At 44.9% G+C, this 17059-nt stretch overlaps 1 protein-coding gene across 2 annotated transcripts in view; it reads left to right on the top strand.

Moving 5' to 3' along the window:
- The first annotated feature begins 3769 nt into the window (after positions 1–3769).
- The window catches only part of GABPB1 (GA binding protein transcription factor subunit beta 1), a 32200-nt gene continuing 18910 nt past the window's right edge, over positions 3770–17059 (top strand). For both annotated transcript variants that reach the window (XM_075273406.1, XM_075273405.1), the window contains exons 1-3: positions 3770–3904; positions 13802–13909; positions 14582–14749. In XM_075273406.1, the coding sequence (XP_075129507.1) occupies positions 13802–13909; positions 14582–14749 (276 nt within the window). In that variant the 5' untranslated portion in view covers positions 3770–3904. The remainder of the gene's footprint in view (positions 3905–13801; positions 13910–14581; positions 14750–17059) is intronic.

The raw sequence follows: 17059 nt of genomic DNA, 5'->3' as shown, positions 1-17059 counted from the left end.
TCTATTATCAGAACCTCCCATGCTCGTATACAAGACTTCTCCCGAGCTGCACCACTTCTCTGGAATGCTCTACCCCGGACAATCAGATTAACTCCCAACTTCTACAGTTTCAAACGCAAACTAAAGACGCATCTTTTCAGACAAGCCTATCACAATTCCTAATGCACAAAATTGTCTGAACACTGTATAAGCAATGCCGCCCCTGCTACCTCTTGTGTCACCCTCTCTACCTCATAGATTGTAAGCTCTTTTGAGCAGCGCCCTCAGTCCCATTGTGTGAAATGACGTTCTTTGTTATGTATGTCTGTATCTGAACCCTATAAATTGTACAGCGCTGCGGAATATGTTGGCGCTATATAAATAAAATGTATTATTATTATAGGATTGGGGGGCAATCTGGAGGCTCAATTCTTGTGTCCCTTTCTTCATAAATCCGATACTTGTAGGTGCACTCCGAGCTGCTCCCGTACAGGTTGTACATTATAATACAGCACTGTGCCCTCTTACTGGGCAGGTATTAGCGGAATTTCAGCCTCCTTTGGAAACTTATCAGGGACTCATCTATAGAAATATTCTGATCAGGGGGTAGGGTGTATATTATACTATAATATATATGTAAAAAAAATCTATACTAAAAGCTACCTATATTTTTTCTATAGATACAGAGAATTCTATCTAGATTTATAGCAATTCCAAATAAATCTAACAAAAATTTTATTACAAAAACCCCCAAAAATAATGCAAGCTAAAATTTGAGCAAGTGCTGATCAGAGAATGTACCGTATTTTTCGGACTATAAGGGTGAATTCACACTGAGTAAACGCTAGCTTATTCTGAACGTAAAACACGTTCAGAATAAGCGGCGTCTAAAGCTGCTCCATTTAATTCTATGGGAGCGGGGATACGAGCGCTCCCCATAGAAATGAATGGGCTGCTTCTTTCACTCCGTGCAGTCCCATTGAAGTGAATGGGGAGTGCCGGCGTATACGGCAAGCTCTGCTCATGCCGGAGCGTACACGCCGGCACTCCCCATTCACTTCAATGGGACTGCACGGAGTGAAAGAAGCAGCCCATTCATTTCTATGGGGAGCGCTCGTATCCCCGCTCCCATAGAAATGAATGGAGCTGCTTTAGACGCCGCTTATTCTGAACGTGTTTTACGTTCAGAATAAGCTAGCGTTTACTCAGTGTGAATTCACCCTAAGACGCACTTTTTTTCCCCCAAATTTGGGGGGAAAAGAAGGGTGCGTCTTATAGTGCGAATGTGGCGCCTGGCATCCGCTGTAATAGAGAGGCGGAAGCCGGCAAGTGATAGACGCCGGGGCCTGAGACATCGCTGCGCTCCTCTGCCCTGCATGAAGCCAGCAGCGGCGATGCTATTCTGCTCCTCCGTCCCCCCGCCGCTGGCTTCATGCAGGGCAGGGCAGCGATGTCTCAGGCCCTGGCACATGTGCCAGCGTCTATCCCTCGCCGGCATCCGCCTCTCTAGTACAGCGGATGACGGGTCAGTATCGGTGGCCCCTTCTCCCCCGGGGCCGGTCCCCACCGGCCCCGTACCTGTGAAGTTGCAGGCCGGCTCCTGCGCGGCGATTTCGCAGGAGCCGACCTGTTCGGGTGACAGCCGGGAGCCTAATGAGGCTCCCAGGCCTGTCACTGCTGTATTAGTATTGCGGCTGGGTCTATGACCAGCCGTAATACTAATAGACAGAATGTCCCATAGACGGCAATACAGTTGTATTGCCGTCTATGGGACTTGCAATCAAGTGACCGCAGGTTCAAGCCCCCGGGGGGAATAAAATAGTTTAAAAAAAAAAAAAAAAAAAGCTTTAAAAATATATAATAAAAAAATTAAATAAATAAAAGTTCTAAATCACCTGCTTTCCCTAGAGTATATATAAATGTAGAAAATCATATGTCATAAACCACCGGGTTTTTTTTTCAAAACAAAGTGATCTAAGAAATAGATATTCCCCAAAATGGTATAACTAAAAAGTACTTCTGGCCCCGCAAAAAAAAACCACTCTATGCGTCCCCATACAGCTGCAGGGTCACCCGTCAATGTGGCCTTGCAGCTGTTGCAAAACTACAACTCCCATATATTAAATATTTTACCAGTTTTTGCTTCAAAATTTTTTTCCCCTATTTTCCTCCTCTAAAACCTAGGTGCATCTTATAGTCCACTGCGTCTTATAGTCCGAAAAATACGGTATATCACTGAGATAAAGACCCAGACAAGAAGATGGCTTGTGTGTGTACTATCAAAAAAAAAATCTTAAGTTGGCTAACAATTTTCTATAGCTATAGAAACATAAATTACACATAAAAACCCTGCATCCAACACCCCCCCCCCCCAAATTGAGCAGATTCCATACCAGTAACTTAAGTTACTGAAGGAGCTCTGCAGCAGCACAGGAATGTAACAAAAAGGGAGGATAAAAAAAATAAAAATATATATTTTCTTTAAAAAAAACCAAACAGGTTAGGTGGCGTATTGCCTATTCAGCAGGGGGGATAACTTGAAATCCCTAAACTACTCTAAACATCCTCCCCCTCCTACTTGTTAAATAACATCAAGTATCACAAATGAAGTTACCCATATCCCTGGTAATTTTATTTATATAGCACCAACATATTCTGCAGCACTGTACAATTTGTAGGGTTCAAGTATAGACAAAAAGATACAAATTATCACTTCTAACAATGGGACTTGAGGGCCCTGCTCGCAGGAGCTTACAATCTGAGGTAGTGGGGGTGACACAAGAGGTCGCAGGGGCGGCATTACTTATACAGTGGTCATTTTGTAATAGAGGTTACTGTCACTGCAAAAACATAAAACTGTATGAGCCGTCACCAGTCGTGTCCTGTAAAGTGCAGATGGTGCCTGGACATATAAAGTTAGCCTGAAACATCATCATATCATGTAGGGCAATACAGGGGCGTGAGCAGAGGAGGGATCATTTTAGAGATTCTAATTACAGTACAGAAGGATTTACATTAGGAATTATGATAGGTCTGTCTGAATATGGTTGCATTTATTAACCCATTAATAGCACTGACATTTTTTTTTTCCATAGAAAACCCCTTTAACATTGGCTGCACTGCATTGGTCAAAGCTAAAGGACCAGCAGGACTGTTTATTAGCGATAATTTTAGGACAAGATTTGTGATGCCCCACCAAACCACCAGGGCGGCAGTACTGCACCCCAAGGACATTTTCTATATTTTATATGTTCTTAATCATAAGCTCAGAAGACCCTTTAAATAATTGCAGGTTTTGGCCATTCTAAACCAGCAAACACGCCACAAGTCAGCCTGAATGTCTCATTTTCTTTCCCCAATATTTTTTACTTTTCTCTCCATCATATACAATGCACATAAACGTCTTCCAGTAAGCTCCTGCACCGACCCCTGATATAACTACAGCCAGCACTGTACATAGGATGTGCTCAGCAGACCCTCATCCTACTCCGAGAAGACCCCTAATCATGTCCCTCTAGTACCACGCATGCGCTATACTCGTCCCGTCACCGCCTTACTTCCATATCCCTCCGCCACCCGCTTCTTTTTCGTAAATTAACTCTCGGCCCTGACTACTACGCAGGTTATATAACGTTACCGTGCAGCTATCTAAAATATATCACGTTTAAAAAACCGGCAAAATGGTGTAACTGTAACCCAGTGCATTACTGTGTAGCGCAGCTGCATCCACGACGTGAGTGGCGGTGATGCGGCGCTATAGAGATCACTGTGTACATCCGCGAACAACGCGGGGGACTTTTCTTCGGGGATTTTCGGCGCCGATGAGATTGCATTTGAAGTAAACCGGGTCGGTTGAGTGAGAAGCCCCTCAGCCGGAAGTTCAGCAGCCAGGACTGGGGTGGGCGGTAGAGCCACGGTGGGCACGGTAAGGAGAGTGAGCGCATTTCTGTCAGGTTACCGAATCTTTTCCAGGTCAGTGTTGGGTGTCGGGCCCTACCGGATGTGGAAGTTGATCTCTTCTGTGGTAAAAAATAATTCAACTTCCCCCGGAACCCAGATCATCCGAACGATTTCCTGTTTATTGCGTTAAAGTCGGCAGGTTTCCGGGGACCCGGGGCTGTGCAGTGTGAATCCCGGGCTACGGGGACTGCGCTGCGGGAATGGTTGATGCGTGTGACCGAGTGGCGGGAATGGAGGCCTTCATGGTCCCCACCGGGACGTCGGCGCACATTGGGCGGGAAACCGCCTCCTGGCCCCGGGTGCTGTTTACTACAAGCAGCTTACCCAGTGTGTCATTAATTAACAATTGTAATAAAGGCCGCAGGTTATGTAATGGGAATACAGCCCTCACCGAGCCAGCTCTGAGGAGACATCCCCGCATTGTCCTGTGACTGCTCATACCGCCTTGTATGTGCCAGTGAGGGCTGATGGCTGTGTGAAGTATCATGTACACCAGGGCGCCCTAAGGTGGGGGTGTGTATATATAGGAGGTCCCCAGTAAGGAGGGGGTCCCCAGTAAGGAGGGGGTGTGTATATATAGGGGGTCCCCAGTAAGGAGGGGGTGTGTATATAGAGGGGGTCCCCAGTAAGGAGGGGGTGTGTATATAGAGGGGGTCCCCAGTAAGGAGGGGGTGTGTATATAGAGGGGGTCCCCAGTAAGGAGGGGGTGTGTATATAGAGGGGGTCCCCAGTAAGGAGGGGGTGTGTATATAGAGGGGGTCCCCAGTAAGGAGGGGGGGTGTATATAGAGGGGGTCCCCAGTAAGGAGGGGGTGTGTATATAGAGGGGGTCCCCAGTAAGGAGGGGGTGTGTATATAGAGGGGGTCCCCAGTAAGGAGGGGGTGTGTATATAGAGGGGTCCCCAGTGAGGAGGGGGTGTGCATATATAGAGGGTCCCCAGTAAGGAGGGGGTGTGCATATATAGAGGGTCCCCAGTAAGGAGGGGGTGTGCATATATAGAGGGTCCCCAGTAAGGAGGGGGTGTGCATATATAGAGGGTCCCCAGTAAGGTGAAGGTGTGCATATATAGAGGGTCCCCAGTAAGGAGGGGGTGTGCATATAGAGGGGGTCCCCAGTAAGGAGGGGTGTGTGTATATATAGAGGGTCCCCAGTAAGGTGAAGGTGTGCATATATAGAGGGTCCCCAGTAAGGAGGGGGTGTGCATATATAGAGGGTCCCCAGTAAGGAGGGGGTGTGCATATAGAGGGGTCCCCAGTGAGGAGGGGGTGTGTATATAGAGGGTCCCCAGTAAGGAGGGGGTGTGCATATAGAGGGGTCCCCAGTGAGGAGGGGGGGTGTATATAGAGGGGTCCCCAGTGAGGAGGGTGTGTGTATATAGAGGGGTCCCCAGTGAGGAGGGGGTGTGCATATATAGAGGGTCCCCAGTAAGGATGGGGTGTGCATATAGAGGGGGTCCCCAGTAAGGAGGGGGTGTGTATATAGAGGGGTCCCCAGTAAGGAGGGGGTGTGCATATAGAGGGGGTCCCCAGTAAGGAGGGGGGTGTGTATATATAGAGGGTCCCCAATAAGGTGAAGGTGTGCATATATAGAGGGTCCCCAGTAAGGAGGGGGTGTGCATATATAGAGGGTCCTCAGTAAGGTGGGGGTGTGCATATATAGGGGGTCCCCAATAAGGAGGGGGTGTGCATATATTGAGGGTCCCCAGTAAGGAGGAGATGTGTATATAGAGGAGGTCCCCAGTAATGAGGAGGTGTGTATATAGAGGGGTCCCCAGTAAGGAGGGGGTGTGCATATATAGAGGTTCCCCAGTAAGGAGGAGATGTGTATATAGAGGGGGTCCCCAGTAAGGAGGAGTTGTGTATATATAGGGGGTCCCCAGTAAGGTGGGGGTGTGCATATATAGAGGGTCCCCAGTAAGGAGGAGGTGTGCATGTATATGGGGTCCCCAGGAAGGAGGATATGTGTATATAGAGGGTCCCCAGTAAGGAGGAGGTGTGCATGTATATGGGGTCCCCAGGAAGGAGGAGATGTGTATATAGAGGTTCCCCAGTAAGGAGGGGATGTGCATATATAGGGTGTCCTCAGTAAGGTGGGGGGGGTGCATATATAGAGGGTCCCCAGTAAGGTGGGTGTGTGCATATATAGAGGGTCCCCAGTAAGGTGGGGGTATGCATATATAGGGGGTCCCCAGTAAGGAGGGGGTGTGCATATAGAGGGGGTCCCCAGTAAGGTGAAGGTGTGCATATATAGAGGGTCCCCAGTAAGGAGGGGGTGTGCATATATACGTTGTGTATATGTGGGGGACTCACTAAGGAGAGGGTGTGCATCTGAAGGGGATTCCATAAGGGGAGGTGCATACATGAGAGATTCTGTAAGGAACATACTCTGCAGATGAAGTGCAAAGGCTATATTACACAGCCAGATTTTGAGAGATTGAAGCGTGAATCAGCCATACATAGCATCTTGAGCTGCACTCGTTAGCATTGGCATAATTACACAAGCCCATGTAAACTGAATGGGCCTGTGTAACTGTTGCCATTGTTCCTCCCCCGTTGGCTTCAGGGGTTATCAGGAATACTGCCTTTATAACATACAGAAATATACATTACATAGATGTAATCTACATCTTGCATGAAAGATTTGATCAGCCGATCAGTGTCTCGCCAACCAGCAGCACTCTTACTGGTAACAAAAATTCCTGCGAGCTCTCGTTGCCTATAATAGTCCTGAGTATTAGCCTGTTGACCGATAATAGCACTGCTGATCAGTGAATAAACACTCACAGGTCGACTGATCACGTCTTTCATTTAGGATAAAAAAAAATCACTGCCTTAAAAAAATCCATGAAGGTAGTCTCATCAAGCAACCCCTTTGAGGATGTATGTACACTTTCAGATTTGTGTATGTTCCTTGCAAAACGCAATGTCATTATAGCCAAGGCTTTGAGTTATAGTATGGTCCGTAAGGTTTTCATCATTTTACCCAGTGCATTTAGCACTATTTTCTTTCCAGTATTTTTGACAGAATCTGCTCTAGAGGCAATACAGATGTGAACAGAACCTTACAAATACTATTGCAAAGTATCAGAATACTGCCATGTGAACGAAGCCTTAGCCTTGGTCATTCAGCACAGTTCCTTTACATGTTTGTAATTGTCAGGTAAAGAATCCAGTCAGTGTTGACCTGTTCAGCAATATGTCATTTGTTCTATTTGGGTAGTTCTTTCCCATAAGAATAATTTGAGCCATTGAAAAAAAAAACACTTTTCTCATCTGTTCTGTGTCTTCGATTTGTACTAAAAACTTTGCCAGTTTGATGGAATAGCCAATGAAGGTTTTGATACAATGTGGCCTTACCGTAATGTAGCTGTGTTATCTCATATCTACAGGTTATAGAATAATGTTCTGATTGCTAGTGGTCTAATGCTGACACCCCAACCAGTCACAAGAACAGGGGTCCATTCTGAGTGAATGGAGCTACTGTTTGCCCATGCTTGTTGGTGCTTCATTCAATCTTGCAGAGACAACACTCAGTTTCCCATAGAGATGAATAGAGTGGCTGTGTGCATGGCCACCTTATGCAGTGAACATTTGTGGATTTCCCAGTTTTGTGACCAGTGTTGATCCCAGCAGTCATTACCACACCATTCACAAGATATACCCTGTCTTGTACAAACCAGAATTCTGGTCCATTTAAAGCGGACCTTTCGTGCCTGCGTCCTGCACATTTGGTTTTATATACCACTAGGAAGCTGAGAGTGCTTTCGGCTTTCCGGTTATGTGCCCCTGGGCTGGAGATATCGGTGCTGTTAGTTTTGGTACCAATCTCTGCCCACTGTCAGAAGAGCATTCCTGACAGTATAGCTGGGCTGTGAGGAACGCCCCTCCCCCCCCCCCCCCCCCGACAGTACTCGTCCATTGCCATGTACTGTCAGAAGGGGCCCTCCTGACTGTACTCATCCATAGACTAGTACTGAGAGGCGTTTTTCTCAGCTTAGCGTCATCGCTGGGTGGTAAGGAACATCCCCTTCTAACAGTAGAGGGCTATGGACGAGTACTGTTGGGGGAAGGGGGGGTGTTGCTCCTCAAAGCCCAGCTAGACTGTCAGGAACGCTCTTCTGACAGTGGGCAGAGATCGGTGCCAAAACTAACAGCACCGATATCTTCAACCCGGAGGCACATAACGGAAAATCCAACAGTGTGCTGAATTCAATGCACTGTTGTTTTTCTAGCAGTATATAAAACCACATGTGCCTGAGGACATGAAAGGTTCTCTTTAACGGATAAAATCTGCCCATAGTCTTTTATTTTCAATGGGAGTCATAGTTCAAAGTTTGATCTTGTCGTCCTGCTTGATCTTATGGCATATTCTGCTGCTGATTCAGCCATAGAGTCCACTACATGAGACCCAATGCTGATCAGACTCATTTTTCTGAGCCTAGTTGGCGATGGAAATGAAAAAGAAATTCTTCATTTTCGGCTGTGTGAACCTGGCCTAAGGGCTGGTTCACACACAGAAATTTGATGCTGAATTTTGTCAGGCAAAACATTTCTGCTTCAGGAATTTGAAGAAGATTCTGAAAATATATTCACATGGCTGAATGTGAGGTGGATTCTGCCTGAAATCTTCCTATTTATTCCAATGGGAGACAGACACTGTTTGATTTTCTTTTAGTTTTTTTTTTTATCACCAAGCAGAAAAAATAACATCCATGCTTACCTTCAGGTTGATTCTAACTGATCTGCTTCAGGCAGGGGCCTCACCTTGTGAATATGCAGCGTTCTGTCCACATTTGAAACACTACAGCAAAAAAAATGCTGCATATTACAGTACCTGCAAAATGGATAGGTTTCTGGCTAATCCCAAACACACACTGCAGAAAAAGTTGTAAATGCTGTGCACTGCGTTTTTGTAAATCGTAGCTTGTCTATTATACCTACGAAAACTCTGGTGTTTTCTGTATAGCTATAATAGAGAGAGAAAATCCACAGAAAAAAACTGGAGACTCTGAAAAACTCTGCAGAAAAAACGTAATGCTTTCTCTCTGCGGTCTCTTCAGCGTTTTTCAGTTGCGGCTTACTACATGGGACCTTAGCCTTAAAGGGATCCTATCATTCAGATGACATTTTTTCTAGGTACCACATCGGAATAGCCTTAAGAAAGTCTATTCTTCTCCTACCTTTTATTGTCCTCTCCGTGCCGTCGTTCGCCTACAATCACGGTTCTTTTCAGTATGTAACTTAGCTCTCTTGCAGCACTGGGGGCGGGCCGGTGCTCAGACAGCACTGGAGACGTCCTGAATGCTGCGAGAAATCTCTCTCCAGTGATGCCTCCTCTTCTTCAGCAGTGTCATCTTCAGCCTTTTCTTCCGGCGGTGGCTTATAACTTCTAAGGCCTCCGGCCTTGGGCAGAGCAGACTGCGCATGCCCAAAGGCCATGAGAAAATGGCCGCTTGCATAGTATTGTAAGCGGCCATTTTCTCGGGGCCTGTGGGCATGCCCAGTCTGCTTTGCCCAAGGCCTAGAAGTAAGAAGACACTGTCAGAAGAAGAGAATGAAGAGGCTGTTCCTGACGAAGATGGAGGCGGCACTGGAGAGAGTTCTCTCGCAGCATTGGGGCCGCCCCCAGTGCAGTTTGAGTGCTGGGGCCTGCCCCCAGTGCTGCAAGAGAGCTAATTTACATACCGACAAGAACCGGGATTGTAGGCGAATGATGGCACGGAGAAGACAACGAAAGATAGGAGACAGATAGCCTTTCTTAAGACTATTCTGACGTGGTCGTCTGACGAAATGTCGTCTGATTGATAGGATCCCTTTAAACTCCTGGCGCTGCATTTTTCAGCTTGTATAAATTCTGCTGTGTGAACATAACATCAGGAAATATTCACATAGCCAAGGTTCTTAGCAGGAAATTGAAGAGATGCTCTGAAAAAATCGGTGTCCCAGTGAAATAAATATCTGCACAGATGACTATTTCAGTCACTGACTACCTGTATACTACCTTTTAGTTGCCTTACTTTGAATCTTTTTTTTTTTTTAAATTTAATAACACAAAGTGTCACTGAAAAACTTTATAATATAGTTTTTCCTCTCCGTTACGGTAATTTTTATTTTGTATGGTGTCGTCGGGGGTGGGGCTATAACCTTTAATAACAGTGTTTTATTAGCGTATTATTTATTTATTTTTTATTATTATTTTATTTACATTTTTTTAAAACTTTTTTATTATATTTTTATTTTTTTTCCAGATTGTGTCCCCATAAGGTAATAAGAGACCTTTGGGGACATCTGATCACTTTTTTTTTTGTACTTGAGGCTGATTTCTCCTATAACTGGGGCTGGTACATTTAACCTCAGATACAGGAGGAATACAGACTCCTTCACACTGTATATACAGCTTACTGAGCTGATCTGAGTCCTGTAGGACCCAGCAGCTCTGGTAAGACTCTGCTCCCTGCGGATCACGTGTCTGCCGGGTCAGAGGGCAGCTGAATTATGGCTGCGTCCATAGCTGTGTATACAGCGCTCATTAAGTGCTGTATACACAGTGATCGAGAAGACAGGGGAGGTAATAAATCTGCCCTGTCTTCTCTCTGGGAGCTCCGGCTGAAGTTACAGCCGGCTCCTAGTGAAAGCAGCTACACGATCTCCATGCAGCTGCTGTGTTCTGATGGACATACAGGTACGTCCTGGCAGAACTAGGCAACCACTTCCCGGACGTATATAGTCTATGGGCGGTCCGGAAGTGGTTAAATAAATGGTCTAATATCACATGTACCTATTTTTGGCTAAAATTAAGACAGAACATAGTAAATTTTCCCATGTGATTCCAGGCTATGGCGAACGTAGTGAAGCACAGTGGAAACACATTGTGTTTTTTTTCTTCAGCGCTTTTCATTGCACTTTTGCAGTTTTCCTCTGCGGACTTTCTGTGTCAATTATACCTATATGAAAGACTGTAGAGTTTCCACGGTTATAATTGATAGGCTGTTTTTTGAAAACACAGCTTTTCCTCTGAAAATCTTTTTCTTCAATGTGTGGAGGGGATTAGCCAGAGTCCCATCCATTTTGCAAGTACTGTAAAATGCATAATTTTTGCAATGTGGGGCCCCAGCCTAAGGGTGTGTTCTCCCTGCTGCTTTGGCGCTGATTCCAAGTCTTGTCTGCTATAAGATCCATTCCAGAAACATGAAACCTGGATCCCATTCATTTTGAGCACATTTTTTCAAAACTGTTTTTTTTTTTTTCTCTAGCTAGCTGACAAAATTGTGGCCAACTCTGTCTTGAGACTCAAGCAGGGCTGACATTTCTTTTGAATCAAAGAGTCTGAACAATCAGCGCTGTCTAATCATTTACTGAATTTAAAGGCAACATAAAAGTCAGTGCTGAAGATTCACTAATACAGGACACATGGTGAACTTGCTGCACATCAGCCACTGTCAAATTGAGTATGGTTTACCTGCTACAATGTACAGTAGACAACAAGGACACCATCCACAGACTACAGACAAAAGTTTCTTGCACTGTTTTGAACACGCAGCATATCATTACCATTATCATTAACTTATTATTAAGTTTTGCAATGCCAGCAGCTGTCCACAAAGTGTGTTGAAATCGGCGTTTTTTCCCGCAAATAGGTCCACTGTGTGATGTCTACTCCGGTCTTCCCTGCTATATGAACTGTGGTCACAGCCGTATTTAGATTACCAAGGTCATCAGCTATGTAATGCCTTTGATTTGTGAATAAATAGAGTGTGCACTATTTTTACCCGGATTGGACTATCGGGACTATTTTCACAGACATGATTCACCCACTGAGCTGAATGGTCATGTAGAAAAAAAAAAAAAAAAAGTTGCCGCACAAATTCTGCACTGACATGGCCAATACCTGGCTCATTTGTGTGAATATAACTTTTACCAGTTTTCCCTTAGGGTGAATTCACACTGAGTAAACGCTAGCTTATTCTGAACGTAAAACACGTTCAGAATAAGCGGCGTCTAAAGCAGCTCCATTCATTTCTATGGGAGCGGGGATACGAGCGCTCCCCATAGAAATGAATGGGCTGCTTCTTTCCGTGCAGTCCCATTGAAGTGAATGGGGAGTGCCGGCGTGTACGCTCCGGCATGAGCAGAGCTTGCCGTATACGCCGGCACTCCCCATTCACTTCAATGGGACTGCACGGAAAGAAGCAGCCCATTAATTTCTATGGGGAGCGCTCGTATCCCCGCTCCCATAGAAATGAATGGAGCTGCTTTAGACGCCGCTTATTCTGAACGTGTTTTACGTTCAGAATAAGCTAGCGTTTACTCAGTGTGAATTCACCCTTATAGGCTGTTTATTCATGCAGTTCTATTGGGCCCTCTTTGTAGGGAATTTGCAGCGTATGTCTCAGAATTTCCTTACATCTGTAGGCATAGATCAACCATATCTTCCATGTTCAAAGTTTCCTTTTTGTTTTTTCCCTGTTGTCAGCTGACAAAAAAAAAAAAAAGGCATCAGTTAGTGTCCATTTTTATACAGTCTGTGTTTTTTTTGTTTTTGGTTGTTTCTGCTTTCTGTCAGTTACTGTCCATTACCCATAGACGTTAATGTTAAAAAATAACGGACTCTTGACGTCTGTCATGAAACCATTATTTTTCATGGACACAAAAGTCCTGCATGCAGGATTTTTTGTCCTGCGAAAAATAATGGACATGTGTCGGCTTTGGTGTAAACGGACACCAGATAAAATCCTACTGAAATCAAAGGAATTTTTAATGGATTTGTGATTGTTCAGCTAGTGTCTGTTGCCGAAGTCTTGTAACAGACAGTAGCAATGGACACTACTGACGGTCACCAGCGGTGGAGTGAATGACCCCTTAATGACATATTGGATGACGGCTGCTGACCCTCCTGCATGCCATTTACTCTCCCCAAGATGTTGTGCCTTCTAAACTCTATATCCTACCTATACAACAAGTGCAAGTCTCTGCATCACTAACGCATAAAATCAGTGGGTAGCTTTCTGTACTTGCTATCTGACCTCACACTCCAGTCATGTGCTTGAGCAGCAACTCCCTGCTCAATTTCAGAGATGCTGTTTGTTTTGGCTACTGATATCACTCCACTGTCAGTGGGGGCACTCCTTTACAGTATTGGTCTATAGAAGAGTACCATTGGTGGGCATTCCTGACTGCTCAGCAATAACTGAAGCTAGCCCTTCCAACAGGCCAGTGATATCGGTAGGTGAAAATAATGGTCCTGATATCTCTGGCATCGGGGTACCTACCTGGAAAACTGACATTCTGATTCACTGTTCCAGTTAGAGCTCACAGTCACAAGTACCCTATCAGTAATGTCTTTGATGTGTGGGAGAAAACTGGAGTACTAAAGGAAACCCATGCAAATCTGCATAAAGACCCTGAACAGATGTTGTCTTTGATTTGAACCCAGGACCTGAGCAAGGCAACAGTGCTGACCACTGCGGCATTGTGCTGCCCTTTGTTGTTTAAACGTATGGAATTGTTTATCAAGATGGCAGCTTTCTGAGAACAACCACAAATATCAAGTTGTTCGGAAAACTGCTGTCCCAAATCACAAGCTTTTACAATACATGACTTTTGTGATTACTGCCTGACAGATGCAGTCCAGTAAACGCTTCTGCTGGGAGAAATGGGTTCCATGTTTTTAGGAGCACTTGCCTTCTGAATTCATGAATGGTAGGAAACCATAGCTGAAAATTTGGTCCCAACAATAGTGGTTTGTCCATGCATTGCGTCAGTACTGTGAAAGAAAATACTAATTTCTGTGTTTTCGTCCAAAATATACATTATGCAAACCAATATAATTACTTGAATTTAATTTTTTATTTTTTTTTGTTTAGATGTCCCTGGTAGATTTGGGGAAAAAACTCTTAGAAGCTGCACGAGCTGGTCAAGATGATGAAGTTCGCATTTTAATGGCAAATGGAGCACCTTTTACAACAGATTGGGTAGTTATTCATATAGTGTATTATATCATGTTAGCCTCTTGTCTTTTTACAATCTGTGTTGTATGGGTTTTGTTGAATTGCTTTAGTTTTATGCATAGATACATTGTATTAGCCCCTAATATCTCCATCTCATGCGGTATTGCAATGGTACCCTGCTCTAAACACATTGCTTCCAGTGAAGATGGCTGTGTCTGTCTGGAGGCATCTCATGGTGGCATGTGTTTAGGGGATCCATACTGGTAGTATGGAATACAGACGTTATGTTGAGTTTAGATTTTTAGTGCCCCTGTCTTCAGTATATTAAAGTGGATTTGTTAGCTAGATATGCTGCCCTTTAGAAGCATATTACAGCTGCAGATTTGTACTCCTATTACTCAGAACTGTCCCCCCCCCCAAAAAAAAAAAAAAGAAAAAAGTCATTTGACTACTAGTGAGTTTGAAAGAATATGCCAGATACAGAGTTTATGAATTAGTGTGTTCTCTGTTCTCAGCCTGTCAGTCAGTCATTGTTTTGAGGGATTGGGGGAGTGCATTTATTTGCGTGTGTGTGTCATTTTTGTCTACAGGAGTATGAACCTATAGCTGTAGTGTGCTGCCCTTATGATATTTAGTATTGTTATTATCTATACATCCACGCATGAACAGTTCCTATCTATGTTTGTGTAATTACAGCTTGGAACATCTCCGCTCCATCTAGCAGCCCAATATGGTCATTATTCCACAACTGAAGTCCTACTCAGGGCAGGAGTGAGTAGAGATGCACGTACAAAAGTTGACAGAACTCCTTTGCACATGGCAGCTTCAGAGGGACATGCAAATATAGTAGAAGTGTTACTCAAGGTAAGAAGCTTAAATTGGTTGTCTAGTATAAAACTATCTTTCTTTTCTAAACTAACCATTCCCTCCACGCCTACCTTCTAAATTACTTACAGTACCAAAAGGCTATAGTTACTTAGCTCGCTAGGACCGCCCCACATTTTATGGTAACATTCTGTTTCCGGAAACGGAACATCACCAATATCAACCCTTCCCTACCCCATCATTCTTACCTGTCTTACTGTCTGGATCTTCTGGGAATGGTACGACAGGTAAGTACGGTGGTTCAGTGGTTAGCACTGCAGCCTTGCAGCGCTGGAGTCCTGGGTTCGAATCCTGCCATGGATGACATCTGCAAGGAGTTTGTATGTTCTCCCCGTGTTTGCGTGGGTTTCCTCCGGGTACTCCGGTTTCCTCCCACACGCCAAAGACATACTGATAGGGACTGTAGATTGTGAGCCCTATATGGGACAGTGACTGTCAATGTCTGTAAAGCACTGCGGAATATGATGGCGCTATATAAGTAAGCATAATAAATAAATATGATAGGGTGGGGATGCAGGGGATAGTTGTGAAGGACTAGTAGTGGGCAGGCTAGCAAGGGAAATGGGGAGGGTGGTGTGGGGGAGGGCGTTAGCTCTCAGTGAAGCGCAAAGCATCATGGTAGTTGCAGGAAAACAGAACAGAAAGCTACCCATGTAAACAAATGCAGAAGATGTCAAGAGCTCACAGAGAAACCCAGAAATCACTCAAAACCCTGCTAAAGGTATTTGGTTGAACTCATTAACCTTGTTTCCCCGAAAGTAAGACATTTCTGAAATAGCAGACCTAGTGCCATGTTTTACAAGCTAAGAAATATAAGGCCTCCCCAGAAAATAAGACCTAGTGGTCTAGCAGTCATTGCTACAGTCGTCACAACGCTGCAACACCCGCTCTCCCCCCTGCTTTCCCATGCTAAACATTAGCGTTATCTGATTAAATGACAAGTTCTTACCACAAAGAACATATAAAGGAAAACGTAATATAAAGATGGCACTGCTGTCCCTTCTTAATTCATTGTAAAGCTCTTTTTAGAGAATAAACAGTGAAATACAAAACTATGGATGTTTTATTCTCGTGGGTGGTGCTCAACATCCCAATATAGCAAAGGAGAAATCTTCAAAAAGTAAGAAAATAAGGGGGGCACTCACCACTTCGATGAATTTTTTCTTAAAACATCATCCTTTATTGAGGCAATTTCAAAAAACATTCTTCAGTAAGGGAGAATATGCATGAACAGGCGTATAGAGGCAACAGCCGTTTCGCGCTACCAGGAGCGCTTTCTCAAGCCTTAGATGCAACGTCATTTTGCATCTAAGGCTTGAGAAAGCGCTCCTGGTAGCGCGAAACGGCTGTTGCCTCTATACGCCTGTTCATGCATATTCTCCCTTCCTGAAGAATGTTTTTATGAAATTGCCTCAACCAAGGATGATGTTTTTAAAAAATTAATCGAAGTGGTGAGTGCCCCCCTTATTTTCTTACTTTTTGAATATAAAGGAAAACATTGCAGCTGCCGCTACTTCCAGGGAACGCTGTACACAGTGTTCCATGTATGCAGAGGAGAGCCTGCCGCTGCGCTGTGTCCACTGTCCCTGCTGCTCTGGGATAAGCTGCACTGTGGGATCAGCAGCGGAAGCCGCAGGCTCTCCTCTGCGTGCACAGAACACTGTGCACAGCAGCTGCAATGCTTTCCATTATAGGTTCTTTGCGCAGCAAACACAAGGTGCTGGTAACAACTTGTTAATAATGTTAATATTTAGCATTATTAGCAGGAAAAGGAACAGGAAAAATAAGATATCATTTGAAAATAAGACCTAGCGCACTATCGGCTTACACATTCTGTGCCCCAGGTGAAGAGCTATCGGTGCCGGTACTCTAGCTCTTCACCGCCAGAAGGGCGTTTCTGACAGTCAGTCAGGAACGCCCTTCTTCACAGTAGCGCCTATCGTGCTGTACTGTAAGAGTGGTGAGGAACAACCCCTCCCCTCCTGATAGTACCTGTCCATAGATGAGTACTGGGGGGCGTTCCTCACCACTCAGTGTCATGGCTGGGCAGTAAGGAGCACCTCCTCTCACAGTACATCGCTATAGACACTACTGTGAGGACAGGACTGACAGTGAAGAGCTATGGTACCGGCATCGATAGTTGTTCACCAGGAGCACAGAACCGGAAAGCCGATAATACACTGAATTCAGCGCACTGACGGCCTTCTAGCGGTGTATAACACCGCATGTGCCCCAGGAGGTGAAAGGTCGTCTTTAAACCTCAGGCTTAGTTTGTCCTCAGTGTTAAAA

The sequence above is a fragment of the Leptodactylus fuscus genome, chromosome 5 (genome assembly GCF_031893055.1).
Source record: "Leptodactylus fuscus isolate aLepFus1 chromosome 5, aLepFus1.hap2, whole genome shotgun sequence".
NCBI lineage: Eukaryota > Metazoa > Chordata > Amphibia > Anura > Leptodactylidae > Leptodactylus > Leptodactylus fuscus.
The sequence above is the reverse complement of the archived record's forward strand: the minus strand, read 5'-3'. Positions and strand labels throughout refer to the sequence as shown.